The following is a 16897-nucleotide window of genomic DNA, read 5'->3' as shown; positions in this document are numbered from 1 at the left end:
AAATTGGGGAAATAAAACTTTTCACAATAGCGTCAGATAATATAAAATAACATCTGATAACTCTAATCAAACAAGTCAAATACTTAGAACGTTAAAAAAAAGTAAGAGAGTAAAGAAAGAACATGAAGAAGAGATCAAAAGAGGGAAAGAACGCTCATGGACATGCATCAGTAAGATTGGTATAGTAAAACTGGCCAGCCTAACAAAAACAATCTACAGGTTTAATACAATCCCCATCAAAATTCCAACACAATCTTTATATATCTTGAAGAGAAAATCTTCAGTTTTAAATGGAGACACACACCACACATATATACACACACAAAACAGGATAGCTAAAACAAGTTCAAATAATAAAAGAACTGCTGGTGGTCTCCCCATCCCAAATGGAGTAATAGTAATAAAAACATAATAGTATTGGTACAAAACAAACACATTGTTCAATAACGTTGAAATGAAGACCTAGGCATAAACCCACATACCCGTAGACAGCTAATTTTTGCCAGAAATACACACTAGAAAAAAGGATAGCATCTTTAAAACTGGTGCTTGTCAAACTAGATGGTTTGCATGTAGGAGAATTCAAATAGATCCATACTTATCAACCTGCACAAAACTCAACTCCAAATGGATCAGGGACCTCTACATAAAACAGATACATTGAAGCAGATAGAAAAGATAGTAGAGAACAACCCTTAACTCACTGGCACAAGAAAAGATTTTCTGAACAGTACACTGCTACCACAGGTACTAAGAACAATTAATAAACAGACTTCCAAAACCTGGAAAGCTGAAGCATGCCAAAGGACACCTTCATTTGTACAAAGAGGCAGCCTATAGAATGAGAAAAGATTTTTACTATCTATACATGCAATAGAGAGCTAATATCCAACATATATAAAGAACTCAAGGGCCCTCACAAGAAAAACCAACAGAAACTAACAAATTCAAGAAGCATCCATACCTTCTTCACGGATATTGACCACCATGGCCTTTATCATCAGTGACTACTACCAAATGTATTTTCACCTACCTTCCAAAGTCCTTTTAAAGGTAATGGGTGTCTGATGTTTCTACTTTGAGGAAAAATGGAACTGATTTTTGTTGTTGTTTTTTTTCTTGTGTGCAAAGGCATTTAATGAGGTGCACTGCTCCGAGCTGTGGACAGAGCACAGCAAATCTGCCGTGTTCTAGGAGCTCTAGTGGGTTGCTGTAGTGCTTCTATTAACATATGGCAGACTTGATAAGTAAACCTTTATCTATTAATATTTTAGATACATGGAGTTTTACACAGCCACTTAAAAATGATTTAATATAAGTTTTTACAGAAAATATGATGACCAACTGGCAACCCTGTCTGTAATGGTTTCAGAAAATTAAACCATGATTTTTAGACTTTATTATCTCTTCTTCAGACAGTACCTTGTTTTAGTTACACAAATTCATTATTATATTTAAATTTATCCTTGACAACTGTATCCTAATATTTAATCAAAGTTTCTTTTATTTTACCCATATTTTAGTTCTTTGATAAAAGAAAGAAAAAAGGTTTATGAAAATATTTAAAGTTTAATGACCTAGTTTTTTTTCCATCTTTTTTAAATATTGTATTTTTATATTTCCATATTTCTAAAATACTTGAGACATTTCATCTTAAAAACTATGGTAAATTGAAGAGAGGTAAGTTAAAGAGGCTGGTGAGAGAAGTCTTTCTGTCTATGTGTTGATTTTATTGGTTAATGAATAAAAAAAACTGGCTTGGCCTATAGCATGGGAGGAAAAAGGTGGAGTAGGAAGAAGCCATTGGGCCGCTGGAGACAGACACTAAGAATTTTACCTGGTAAGCCACAGCCACGTAGCGATATACAGATTAATAGAAATGGGTTAAATTAATATAAAGTTAGCCAATAAGAAGCTAAAGCTAATGGGCCAAGCAGTGATATAATTAATATAGTTTCTGTGTGATTATTTTGGATCTAAGCTAGCCAGACAGCTGGGAACCAACAAGTGGCCTCTCTTCCCCAACAAGAGGCTCACAACTACACTACTGAAATTATAACCTTAAGATTTTAGTGTGCAGTCATTCAGGTACTCATTGTGTGTGTTAATCATTTTAAGTGCTAAATTAATGCACAATGTCAAGGATAATAAGTGTGACATAGTCTGTAAGTCACAACCAGTTGAGCTCTATGATAACTGATAAACTACAAGGAAGCAATACTTTAAATATATTCTCTACAAAGAACATCACAGGGAAGAGGTTTGCTTCAAATGAAATTGTCAGGGTATCCCTATAATGGCTCAGTGAATCAGATCAACACATCTGAAGACAAAAGGCAGCCTAGGCAGGATGGAATCAATAGGATTCAGTCACTTTCCACCAATTACATAAATCACTCCCTCTCCTTCACTTACTGAAATCTTTACACTCACTGCTCTCTTTTCTTGTTTTGGTCTAGAGTGTGTGCATTACTTGTTGTTAGAGCAATAAAATGTGTAACTAAGAATGTAGCCCACAACCTTCAACTGGTATGTCCATTTCCTTGTATCATGCTAATGCAGCTTTTTTCTCACTCCTACCTTTTGGAGTATTTTAAGCAAATGGAAACTAAACACAGGTGACTTGAGTATTCACTGGAACTCCCTCCCAGTACTATCACATGTTTCTGTTTGTTTTTTTCACTGGCACATTCCTTCTCTTCACTTATTTTTCTAATCCCCATGCCCCTACCCTAGTAAGTGATATTTTTGATGAAGCTGGTCTCTGACAAAAAAGGAAGAAAGAAAGAAAGAGAGAGAGAGAGAGAGAGAAACAATGGTAGAAAAGGCAACCTGGACAATACAACTGAGGTAATGATTCTGTTTGGTAAAGCTAACATACAATATAAAAGGGGGAAATGCACATTTCTAAATATTTTTATTAACTGACTTTGAAAACAGATTCTTATAAAATTCAGTGCTTGGTTACTCTTCCCCTACATTTCTAACCTAACTTTGGTTTCTTTTTAATGAAAAAAAGGAAAGTCAGCAAAACAAAATGCCACCATTAAATCATTTTGCAACATTTTGTGTCAAAAATGTAATGGGAAACGCACACATCCAGGGAAAGGTTACTGCTCTTCCAGAACATCTCACTCAGTTCATGCTCATCCTTTCACATAACTGTGCAGGCACTGATGGGTCTCTCTCAATTTAATGTGGCATGTGAAGGATTATGGCATTTTCAGAAAAGCACAGAGCAGTGACTTTGGTGGTTATCTGGCTGAAAGTAAGGCTGTGATTGAGAATAACTGCTGTTTACAAGCAGTGGTGAACCTACTGAGCCGCCTTACAGCACCCGCCCAATACTGGGTTATGCCTTTTCTTAATAAAACGCGAGGTCACTCTAGAAAACAAGAACAAAATACGAGGGAGCTCTTTTCACAAAGGTAACTGCTGTATACAGGGGCCGCCTATATTTATCTTTAAATTATATTAGATGTACTATAGTATGAAAAGCTAATTCTGTAATTGTTTCTGGAAACTGTTCCATCGTTAAGAACTAAAATGAAGAGCAATCTCATGTCACCCAGTAAAGTCGTAGCAAAACAGGCAATAAAAGATATGCAACGCCTAATCAGATAACGTAATTCATGTTTATCTATAAACATTTCATTGTGTTTTTAAAAATCAGCTTATTTTGTTTTCAACAAAGATGACAGCTTGTCAAGTTAAAGCAAAATTCTACTACAAACCTTTTTATTAACAATAAATAAGAAGCAAATGCCTTATAATTGTTGGACCAGGGCGTCCAATCACCGAGGAGGAGGAGTCGCCCCACAAGACCATCTCTCATATCACAGCTGATGTAAAAGCATGAGGATTTTATCAATTCTGTCATGACAGGGTCTTCCAGCAGTTGGGAGGCTAGAAGACCCTGAATGTCTGGTACAAGCTATTTTAAAGGGAAAAAATACAGAAGGAAGGGGTGTCTGGGGGTTGTTTTTTAACTATTATGATTGGCTTATTCAAAAAGGCTATTACCAATAATTGGCTGGAGAGTGGTTGCCAGATCAGATGAGGTAAAGGGAAACTTCTGAGGGTCACTTTGCCCCTTCCCAGGGACTAAGTGAAAACATCAGTAACTGAGTCAACACCTAAGGGTTATCTTGCCCCTATTCAGGGAGATGGAAAGTTCCCAACATCTCAGTACGTGCATGCATAGCTGTGAAGTCCTTGGTTCCCAGGGGAGGTGGGGAGTACTGAGAGTTGTCAGAAATGGCTTCAGAATTGTCTTAAAGTTCTACATAATTAGCTCAGACTTTTGACAAAATATAGTCTGTAAAATATATAAGATCAAAATGAGAAAAAATATTATGAGTTGATAATATTAAATAGTAATCACCAAAATTTTTTTGTATTCAGAATTTCTTACAGCTGAGTAACATTTTGTATATCCAAATTTCTCTTCCTTACACACAATATTACAAAATTATGGAATGTGAGACTTAAAGGGTATTTTCAAATCAATTTTTTGGGGTAGGGCAGGTAACTCACTCGGTAAAGTACTTGCTGTTCAAAAATGTTCAAAAATGAAGAGCTTAATTTGACTCCAGAGCGCAATCAAAATATCTCTTTCCTTGCTCTCAATTCTGTCCTTTTTTTCAACTCACTATCCCGTTCCCTCAATTTCTCCTCCACCTTCCCTTCTCCCCTCGCAAGACCAACTTTTCTTAGGTACATCTGATCTGCAAAGTTCACTTATAAAATGAAAATAGTGACACTAAACTCTTGAGTAAACTTGTTTTGCATAAAGTAGCAACTAATTATTTCCCTCTCTAAAGCTCAGCATTATATTCAAGTTTCTTTAACATACAGCAATGATGTTTTATTCCTAATACAAAAGAACCACAGAGTATTTTTAAATGTGAACATAATTCACATTACTAAAACTTTAGAAAGTGAAAAATTTCCCAAACAGCAATTTTAATAAATTAGATGACATTAAATGTGTATGTTATATAAGCGAGCTAAGGATGTATGCATGTGAAATTTAATTGCATATACTACAAGTACAATGTAATTATATTAGTTGACTTTGGAAATGACGATGAACCTTAAAGTTTTCTAATATGTAACTAGCTTCTCAAATATCAAGTTCCCAGAGAAGCACAGTAAAGCCCCATTCCCATCATTAGTGCTGTGTTCCCTATTCAATATAAAATACAGGTAAAGAGTAACACAATGACATATAAAGTTAAACAAACAGTTAGACTATTTTAATAAATGCTGAACTAAAAAACAACAATGCTTAAAAGCATAAGGTTCTAGCACTCACTTAACTGAAAAAAATAGTCTAGTAAGCAAGCAAATAAAAAAAATCAAAATCAGCATGAAATGAGTACCATCTCCTAGCCTGTAACAAATATATTTATCAAAGCCCAGTTTTTTTGTTTGTTTGGAGACAGAGAATCACTATGTGGGTATGTAACTTAGACAGCACTCTTGTTGTCTTGTTGATCCTCTTGCCTCGGACTCTCACATGCTAGGATTAAGAGTTTCTGCTACATGCTTGGACAAGTTTTAAGCAACAGTGAACTGAAATGTAAAGTACCCAGCATTTTGGAATTTGGAGCCAGACGGTGCAAGTTCGAATTCATTACTTTTTAGTTATACAACTTCTGGGAAGTAACCTGACTTTGCGCCTTAGTTTCTCACCAAGACCAAGTCAGTGGCAATAACTGCCTACCTTACTGGGCAGCTAAGATGAACATGTAGAATGTGAGATCATGCAAAAAGTACATGTTTTATTATAGTAATTCTTTGTATATGTGCGACATCTGCCATTTCCTAATCATGTGTTATATCATCACATTTATTGTTCCAGACAACCTACATAGCAGGCGTTATTATCTATTAGTCTTAACAGAAAATTAAATCAAGAGGAGATGAAGGCAAAGTTGAGAAGTTACAAATAAACATAGGGTTAAAGCCAACAGGGTGACTGATTATAAATCATTCAATTCACAATACTGCCTCCCAAAATGTAGAAAGAACCTTCAGTTTTCAATAAAAGTCAGGCACAGCTACATAGCAATAGATCTTGTTTTAAAAATAAAAATAAATTAATATGGATATTTGAGGGGCTGAAAACTTAAGGGGTAAAAATCAGAACCCAAAAGAGGTGTATAAACAAGACAGCTGCTTACTCATCAAAGGTCTGACTGACTTTTATGATCTGTTTCTATTGTCGTAGAATAATGAGACACAAGAGAGGCTAGAAAACTGCCTTCCATTTGAAGAGGCTTAATCCATCAATTATAAAGCAACATAAAGGGGAGATACTCAAAATGCGGTCTAAAGTTGTTTTAAAGATAATGACAACATAAAAATCAAGTATTGTTGGGCACAGTTGCACACACCTATCAGTTTCACCAAACAGGAACTAGAAGCAAAACAAGAATCACTGTCTATTTAAGGCCCATCTGGTCTACATTCCCAGGCCGGCCAAGGCCACCCTGTCTCAAACTCACCCTACCACGTTCCACATATCAAAAGGTAAAAATACAAGAAAATAAAGTTACAATGTGGTCATAATTATAAACCTTTGCTTAAATGCAAACAATTCCTTATGATTCAGCCTAGATTTGGACTATGGGATTTTTCTTCCCCTCTGATATGAACTCTGTTAAAAGAGTGAAGCAAATGACAGTTTTAGGCTATGAGTTATGAGAGGGATCTTGCTATGAAACTTGTGCCTTTTATATAATACGTTGTCAAATTTAATAACATAATTTGTTAAAACACTGAGACAGTTTCAACATAAACAACAACAACAAAGAAAGATGGGAGTCTGGGGCTGACTGAGTTCTGAGCTCACAGAGCGTCTGCCAGCACAAGCAAGCCCATGCTTCCTCATGAGCACATTGTACATACAATACACAGTCATTCAGAAAAATAGTAATTTCTGTATTAGAGGTTTCTAACAAGTCAGTAATGGAGCACGTCTACAATCAAAACAAAGTAAAATTAAGAATTCTACGAAATGTAATTCTGCCTTTCCTTAAAGGAAACAAAAGCAAATTATATTTTTTAAAGTAATTTGAGTAATCCAGCTTTAGTGGTATTAAGTGACATGAAAATACTGAGCATGGTATAGGGCTGAGGCTGTAACTCAGATGTAGGCAGTTTCCTAGTATGTACCAGGAGGGAACAGGGAAAAATATCTTTGAAAATAATAACTAAATGACAGCCAAAGTTAGCTTCACTATCAGTCAAAACAAATCTCTGAGAGAAAAACTCAATTATGATAAAGGAAATTTACCGTCCTCCACACTAGTTAGGACAAAAAAACTTAATTAAAAATTTAAAAACTTAAGACTCATTAGAGATTAATATTTGAAGTAAAAATGTATTATACATAAATTCTGGTGTCCCTAATAGTATATGATACAATCAAATTTAGATTAAGAAAAAGTATCTAGAAGCAAGACATTTAAAATCTGAAAGAAATAAAAGTGCTCATAGCATTATTTAGGCACCATGCTAACATTCTAACTTTGTAGCCAAAATGGTCCACTATCAATATAAGCTGCCACTTACTCAAATGAAATTCCAGCATACATTTAAGAGTAGAGAATTAGCTGTAAAACTGAAATAGTGTCAGGTTGTCTTCTATCCTTATGCTTCTGATTAACAACTATATGAAAAATAAAATAAAAAGTACCAGCTTAAGAAAACACACAGATAAGAAACTTTTTTTTGTAGAAACTTTTGTGCTCGCTCTCTCTCTCCCTCTCTCTCTCTCTGTCATATTGTGTTTACCTAATTAATGCTAATTTTGAGGCGTATAGTTCATCTTGCTCTCAGTTTGATAGAAGAGTAAAAAGTTCATGGAGAAGATATACTTTCTTGGCTCTAAAGTTTATCTTTTGAAGAATCAAATACTTTGAAATACAAGGATTACAACATGTCCACTCTTGTATGGATGCATCAGGTTTCTTTCCTTATCTCATGCACATACAAGTGTTCACTGTACTTCATCTACTGAAAAGCATGTCTCCACTACCAAGCCTTTGAAACGTATCTACTAAATATGTATTTTTATATCGTGACCCAATTTGCTTTTAGATTCATTTATAATCATAGAGATTTTATTTAAAAGAGCCAATACTTATATGAAGCTTATTAAGTATCTATGATTCACTTATCAAGAATTTCTGAGCATAATAGATGGAAATAAAAGCAAATTAATTACTGGGAAGTGGGCAAGGTAAATATAGAACATTATCAAGGCAGATATATGCTTAGAGAGATACCACAATTTTAACAAGCCTCATGTAGGCCTTTAGCATTTAAACAGAACATTTTTGAGAACATAAAGGAATATAGTTTTAATGAGCAAGTTCTCAGGTAATTTTTAAGTTTAAAGGCCAGCCTGGTCTACGAGAGCTAGTTCCAGGACAGGCTCGAAAGCTAAGAGAAACCATGCAACAACAACAACAAAAAAAAAAAAAAGATGGTAAAATGGAAGTATTGTTTAAAAAATTCCAATTCCATAATATTGCTTTAAAGATAAGTTAAATATTTTAAAGATCTTGATAATTTTCATATTTCTCTCATCTGGTGAAATTATTTTAATCTAATCATTTTAGAAAATACATAATGACAAATTCTAAACTTCTTTTTGTCCCCCATATTCTATAAATGTTTTTGAACAAAACTAGAGTATGTATAATTTCTGATATTTATACATATTTTCAGAAATACCACTGAAAATGCATCTGCTCATTAACAACACTCACATAAACATCCTTTGCAATGCTATACTAGATTACTGTCTTAATAGCTACATAGAATTTTGCAACCATTTAGTACTTAATCACAAGATACCTAAAGCAAAGTACAATTCTGTTCAACTACAATAGAGGGGAAAAACTAAAGCACAAAAATGCTAAGTAATTTGTCCAACACCTGAGAAAAATTTACAGACAAAGCAGGAAATAACAGCTGGGATCAACTAATTATGGCTGACTGATAAACTGCAAATATGAAATAACCTGAAAAATTATAAATAAAAACTCAACATTAAAACATTAACACTGAGAACAGAAAATAAACGTGAAGGACTTTAGTGCACAGCCTGAATTACAAAGAGGTATCGTTTCAAATTCAAAGCAACCGACCCTACAGAGTTATGGATGTTAGTTCATAGGAACTTGAGAAAATAACAAACTACATTCAGTAAAATAATATGAAGATCCCAAGGCACTTAAGCTTTACAGGAAAATCTAAAACAAATACAATGAGAAATATCATGTCTAATGAGGCACTGAGAGATGTTTTGTATATGTATGTTGGAGTGATGCACGTAAGTTTGCGTGTGGATGTTTGGATGTGTATATGCAGGTAAGCCAAGCGTGAGTGCTGTTTGTCAGGAGACCTGCTGTCTACTTTGGTTTACACTTGTTTGTCTGTTTATTTATTTGAGACAATGTTTTGCACTGAGATCTGAAGTCCTGTGGTAAAGTTATAGCAACAGTAAGTCAGTGAGCTCCCAGACCTGCCTGTCTCTTCCTCCCTGTCAAAGGATTATATGCAAAATCCTGCACAACCCCACACCCAGCCTTTTTGAATATCACAAATCCAACTTAATTTTGCTGTGTTAGTATGGCACATACTCTACTGATTTAGCTCCCTGCTCTTAAGTATATTTTTATAAAAAATAAGGACATATTTAAAAGATCATTAATGAAGCCATGGTTCGATACCAATGATTACAAATAAACAAATTAATATGTATTCAAATAATAAATTGAATATGCTAAAATTAGAGTTGAAAATAGAAAGTATGCATGATAAAGGTACAATATGATCACAAAAATGATTCTGCAGGCCTTTTCAAACAATAATGGTGACAATTATAAAATAAATGAGACACCAGGCAAACTAACATATATTAGTATAAAATTAATTTACTAAGCAGATGGAATTCTACATAAAAATTTCAATCCAAGAACAGTAGTGCCTAATCTGAACATATTTTGTACAATAAAAATAACATTACAACTAAAAGCATTTGTGATATTACATCATACCCACCTTAATCTCAAAATATTAATGAAAACATCTTAACTGCTTCTTTATCAATTTCTGTTCCATAATTACAGGTAATTTATGCTCTCTTCTCTTAATAAGGTAAACCCAAAAAAGCTACTTTTTCATCAGTTCTACAAAAACATATATATTTTTGCCTTCCAAGAGACTGACAAAATTTCAGATACTGCATATTGCAATAATGTGATTAGGAATAAAAAGTTTATAATAGAAAGTCATGAAATAAACAAGGTATATAGCTCAAAAATCTTATCAACTCTAGAAAAATATGAAACCTATTTTTTATTATTTATTTATTTAATTAATTTATTTATTTATTTTGGTTTTTTGAGACAGGGTTTCTCTGTGGCTTTGGAGCCTGTCCTGGAACTAGCTCTGTAGACCAGGCTGGTCTCGAACTCACAGAGATCCGCCTGCCTCTGCCTCCCGAGTGCTGGGATTAAAGGCGTACGCCACCATCACCCGGCTAAAACCTATTTTTTTAAAAGACAACGTTTGGAACTGCACTAGAATAAAGTCGTTTTTGAAATAAAAATGGTTTTCATTTCTAATGTTAAATATATCCAAAAATAACACATCCCTATAAAAATCTAGTGATCCTAAAGTAAATGCATTGGACCCAATGGAGTATCTCCAAGAGTAGGATAGGATAGTCTTGTATGGGTGCAAACAGCTGTGGGACAGTCACCAGCACTAAATCTTACACAATCTCAAGCTCATCCATCTCTCCCACTTTACCTCCAGCCCCCAGGAAGTTACCTTTGCTTAAATTCTGTTAATTATATGAGGCTGCCATTTGAAAAAATGTTCATAGTAATATGTACACACTATGTTGTATTTATGCTTAGGAGATCACTTTTGATAGTCTTCAAAAATTATAATAAGAAGACAAGTATTCCTATGTATTTCTTAAACTTGGGAGAACTGAGCCATAAAACGGAGTTAATCTTTACAAGTTCGTACAAGGAAATTGTTCCTACAAGGTAAGGAATTGCTTCAAAGAAATATTAGCTAGTAACAGTTTCCTAATGTTTTACTTTTTCAGTGGCATTTTTACTTTCTTCTATTCTTCATCAGTAAAAAGCAAAAAACCAAAAAGCCTGATAACTTTCTATTTTATATTCAATTACTTATAATTTTGAATTAACACAAACAGAAATTATATTCTGAGGGACTGAAACACATGACAGCATTTTAAAAGTAAATACTAACTCATACAAGACAAATATGTGTTTTATCAAGTTTAAGTTCATTCTTTCTGAAATTTTACTTTCTTTTTCCCCAGTTAACCGAATATAGACTTGCTAAACACAGTTTCTGAAGGAACTCTGAAAACTCTCCCGTCCACACTGTGTGGCCCTTTGCATCGCTGTCCTTTGAAGAACTAATAACTCTGAATGAGCACCTTTTGCTTTCTACCCAGCACCACCACCACACTCAGCACTTTGGTAGTTCATTCTTTTAGCCAAGGATGCAAATGGCTAACACGGGAAGTCTCTGAACCCTGAGTGGCCACTGAGCAGCACCAGCCGGGGTTCCTGGGAGGCATCACGTTCTACTTGAAAATTTTCAAAAGTATAAAACAAAATAAACAAAGAAGAAAATCAAACAAAAAAATCAAGTCTATCTAGGCCATCTTTTCACCTTTCTTTATTTCATAACAGAGAAGCATTTAACACATTTATTTTGGAAAGCAATAAGGAACTGCTAATTAAGTTGTTGCCAATCAAAGTCTGTAATAACCAATGTGAGAAAACTTCAACTTTTATGACACACTAAGAGACTTTAGAAACTCTCCGATCTGATGAGATAAAATAATCATCTTAGTCACATCAAACACTTTTGCAGCTTCTTTATATAAAGCATTACCAACTTATTCTCAAGAGAAAAGGAATTCTCTTGCTCAAAATTCATATTGTCAATCTGATTTATATCTAAGTCTGGAGCATAAGCATGTATAGCAAATAAATAAAGTTTATACAATCTATTTCTGAAGCACCACTGTCACTAGGCAATATTTTATAAAGGACTTGTTTGGTAATGATTTTGTACTGTATCTGGTATTTTTAAAAGATGATGGACATTTGACGTTAGCCCCTAAAGACAAAATCTCAGTGTTCGATTTACCTGACGAGATTCTCATTATCTCCAGTCCCTTTGCAGGTTGCACATTCAGTTCTTAGGTCTTCAGCCTTGGGCTTCTTTTGCAACACAGACTGCCTCTGCCTTCTTTCTCTAGGAACTCTTTCCTGCCATGAGAAAACCAAAAACACTCTTGAGTAGGATGAAAACGGAAAACACCCAAAGCAAGACAGTGTCCTCATGTTCAGACAAGTAAAGAGAACTAACTCATTCGAACCTCATGTTTTTCTTCCTCTGGAACAAAGCTTCGCTTTCGTCCTCTGGTTCTCTGGAAAGAAAACCCATAAAGATATTTAAGGTTTAAATCATGATAAACATAAATATTCTCGTTAAGTTTTATGGCTTAGGTTATAGTTCGAAAACTGGTGTTTCTAATTGTTAGATTACTCAACTGCTTGTTGGTAAAATTGTGTCATTAATTATAACTTTTTAAAAAATACACAAATATTTCATAGGAAAAAAAACTGATTTTCCAAAACTATTCTAAAGGGTTTTCTTCAACATTTCATACTTATATCTATGATTTACTGGGAACATTTAATTTTTCATATCTTGTCACAAATCACTTCTACAACTAAAACATTGAAACTGGAATAATATCATATCTATTATTTTCCCACATACGTGTCTACGATTCATGTTTGTACAATAAAAAAATTCCCCAAGTCGTCATAAAAAAGGTGGAAAGCAAAAACTTCACAGTTCCCAACTATCAGTTAAAATAAGACTAAAAGGATTTAGCAAAACATTTATATTCTTTATTTTGGACTGTATTCATCCATTTGAAAGAAAGCATTCCCATGTTTAAAAGTAATAGAAGCCTATCTGCAGCCAGTCTGGTTGGACTCTCCATCCTACAAAGCACTGCCTCTGAAGACTGAAAATGCCCACCTGTGGGCTACTAGAGGAGATGAGACAGGGGTGCCACCTAGATTGTACTACACAGTTGAGATTTAAAAAACATTTATTTCAATGTTAGATAGGTACCAAATAATTCTGAATATAACTCTCTTCTAATATGCATCAGTGCATATTACAATATGCATCAATTATCTAAATGCATCAGTGCTGTTTTAACCTTCAGTTTTCAGAATATCTAGTCCCTTGCTAATTAGCACCACTGTACAATCTCATATTGTCTAACTTCCCACCAGTAACCAAAAGCCAATTGAAGTCATTCAAGACAAGCTATGGAGCCATTTGTGTTGCCTGCTGGTCTCTTTTAAATACATTATTGAATAATTTAAGAAAAGATAATATTCTATCCAGGAAAGAGCTTCAGATGCAGGCCCTATTAAATAAGGTTTTCCTTCTTTTAAATAGGCAGCGTCTTGCTCCTCAAACAATCACCCACTGACCATACATACTAATGTCCCACAGGCACCTGAATAAAATGCAGAATTTGTAGGCTCATTTCAGCACACTGAATTAGAGTCTTCCTTTTACCAGCTATATGAAGTTATACATGTTAACTTTAAGGCCATTGTTACAAAAAAGCTCTAAGTGTTGACAGTGACGTCGCCGGCCTTTACAGTTTATGATCACCTCTTTGCATGCATTCCCTTTCTTTCTACAACAGTTACTACTCAACTTCAAACTTGAAAGGACCATGTTCTGTTCACCTTTCTATACCCAACTAAACGCAATACAATGTTTATTCCACCCAAAGACTGAGAAATTTTGTTTGAATAAAATAAATAATAAATGGGTCATTTAAAACTAATAAATGATTGTACTACAATATACGTAATAAAAACACAACATTTTTGTGTTTCAACTATTTTTCACTTTTGTGGTACTCATTTAATTATCACAACTTTCATATATAGGCCATTTCAGTAAGTTTTCAGAATGGTAAAGTCTATTAAAGAGAAAATATTTAAATTACTCATCTAAATTCCACAAACGTCTGTACACAATGCTCAAAAGTTTTCATAACACTTATTGTGGGGGGAGGGGTAGCCAAGTAACTATAATTCATCTAGCTTTGAATGATTTTCTCAGCCAGTTAGATCACCTGGCTCTTGGTCCTGTCCACAGTATATTTACTTAGTAAAATGAGATAAAACAGACACCAAAACTATTTGAATGATCCTGAATACCATAATCTAGTTTTCATTTTTAATCATTTTAGTAGACTGTTTTCCTAAACTAATGTTTAAAGATATTCACCAAAAACATTACTCAAATTCTCAACACTGCAGTCTTAACATTATAAAGAGGCTAATTTGTACTTGAGTAAAACTAGCAAAAACATCAGTAGACTCTGGGATATGTCATTCTTTCTCAATTAAACCCTACCACTGGCAGGGCAAATAGAACAATCATACATATAAAATGCAATAAATCCATTACTTTTTATGTTAGTTTAAATTTTTTTAACTAATAAAACAAATGAATACTATGTACTGCCCCTTTGTTTAATAAATCACATGTGAAGAATAAACATTAAATTTGCTGATTCCCCTCACCAAAATAATGATGCAAAAGAAGCAGTGTTCTCTGGAAAACACTAGGATCAGTCAAGACTGTGAAAATGTACTGTGACTGCTGTATTCACTGTGTTTAAAAATTCATTATTTAAATGCAAAATTTTACGAGTCATGGGAAATAAAGGTCACAGGACTTCAAAGGAAGTAAAGCTGAAGCCCGTGTGAAGAAAGACTAGGAAAGGACAGGTCTCAGCGCCCTCGGGCACCAGATGCACAGAGCATAGAGAAATGAAAAACAAAATCAGAAAGCTTTCAAGCTACATTAAAGTTATTAGAAAACACGCCCAAAAGTACAAATATCATTTTTAAAGTAACTTCAAAAGGCATGAGAACACTCTCATTTATTTGTTTCAAAAGCAATTTCTTTGCCTAAAAGGACGAAGATACTTTCCACATAAAAACAATGCAAAGAAAACATCTATGTGATATAGGCCTTGGAAGGAAGTGCTACCACGCTGCCTTTACCGTGAATTCACAGCATCGTCCATGAAACAGAAAGAGTAGGAAGGAGAATAGGATCATTCCCAGCATGTGAGTCCATGAGTCTACAAGTATCAAACTAGAGACTACCACGATAATTACGGGAAAAAATTAAGGACAAATATGAAAATAGATTCACACATAATATACAGATCTTCTAAAGTTTCAACTAAAGTTTAATTAACAAGACTCTTCTCTTCTCAAATATGTCATATTTTAATACCTTTTCTATGATCAAACTAGCATTTAAAAACTGCTATAAGAAAAATGTTAAAACAATTTTTAAAAACAGATTTTGTGGCATTTCAACAAGCATAAAACCCACAAGTTCAACACTGGTAAGGAAGGGATGTAATGAAGCATGTGAGCAAAGCTGAGTTAGGTTAATTAGTTAGTTAGTTGAATAGCTTAACTTGGTTGAGTTACTGTGCTGACTGACTAGTTTTATATCAACTGGACACAAACCAGTCATTTGGGAAGAAGGACCTTCCATTGAAAAAGAATCTCAACAGATATGGGCAAGAACGTGGTGCATTTTCTTTGTCGATGTTTGAGGTAGAGACTTGAACATGCTAGGCAAGTACTTGACCAATAATCAGGATATGTAAGAAAAACTCTATTTTCAATGAAAGGGAAAAAGGAATATAAACAGAAATGTCATTTTAGAACTATGTCACACAGGACAGCCAATGCTACTTAGAGAGAGCCTGTATCAAAGAAAAGGAAAAAGAACAAAACAACAACAACAACAAAAAACCTGGAAAATGAAATAGAGAGAGCAATATCTCACTTATTAAGTAAGTGACACAATAACCAAATGTATAAGAACAGTATCATTTGTATTTCCACTGAATGTTCATGCAGAACACAAAAGAGGACATGAGAAATTAATTCAGACTGCCTAGACTCGATTCCTTCTGTGCTTCTCACGTTTGTATTTGTGCTAGAATAGATAGTGTTCTCATGCTTTCATAGTTGTGCCCACTGCTTTACTACTCTCCAAACAGATGCATGAAAAAATATGCACAATCATGTGAATCAGTGCTAATGACTTTGGGCATCTGTTTATATGGTTTTAGTCTATAATATTTAATTTTCAAGGAATGAATATATAACTCTTTTGCCAATTCTTCCAGCTAACTGCAAATACTCTGAGGTCAAAATTTAAAGAATTTGTTAATAAAGCATTTCTGTTTATTATTACTAGGTGGATTGAGGATCTCTTTCAACATGCAACTGTTTTAAGTAAGAGTTCTGTGTGTTTTTTATATTTACATCAGTGATATACATTTTCTCTACAGACCCATAAGGGCTGACCTGCACTTATGACTTCTAGGGGAGATATCTTTTACTTTTTTCTCTTGAGCCAAGACATACCTTTTTCAAAAACTAAAAATTGTATCCTTGAGGGAGATATATACTTTTAGATTTAGTGCTCTTATTTGTATTGTTATATTTTAAGGACTGTTTAATTTTTGTTTTAATTTAAATTTGTTTCAAAGAGCCTTTACTATTTTAAAGTTAAGTTGCCTCAAAAATTCCACTAAAAAAAAAAACCATATAACAAGACTTATTTTATTATTATTTGAAAAGTTATTTGTTTGTTTATTGGTTGGCTGGTTGGTTTTTTGAGAGAGTTTCTGTGTAGCCTTGGATATCCTGGAACTCATTCTGTAGACCAGGTTGGC

The 16897-nt window shown here is 34.0% G+C and overlaps 1 protein-coding gene across 3 annotated transcripts in view; it reads right to left on the bottom strand.

Moving 5' to 3' along the window:
- The window catches only part of Phf14 (PHD finger protein 14), a 115262-nt gene that overhangs the window by 48573 nt on the left and 49792 nt on the right, over nucleotides 1-16897 (bottom strand). For all 3 annotated transcript variants that reach the window (XM_005363720.2, XM_026787512.1, XM_013352446.2), the window contains 2 exons: nucleotides 12455-12505; nucleotides 12223-12344 (listed from right to left, as the gene is read on the bottom strand). In XM_005363720.2, the coding sequence (XP_005363777.1) occupies nucleotides 12223-12344; nucleotides 12455-12505 (173 nt within the window). The remainder of the gene's footprint in view (nucleotides 1-12222; nucleotides 12345-12454; nucleotides 12506-16897) is intronic.

The sequence above is a fragment of the Microtus ochrogaster genome, linkage group LG10 (assembly GCF_000317375.1).
Source record: "Microtus ochrogaster isolate Prairie Vole_2 linkage group LG10, MicOch1.0, whole genome shotgun sequence".
Taxonomy (NCBI): domain Eukaryota; kingdom Metazoa; phylum Chordata; class Mammalia; order Rodentia; family Cricetidae; genus Microtus; species Microtus ochrogaster.
Note: the sequence above shows the minus strand (reverse complement) of the source record. Positions and strands in the feature narration are given on the sequence as shown.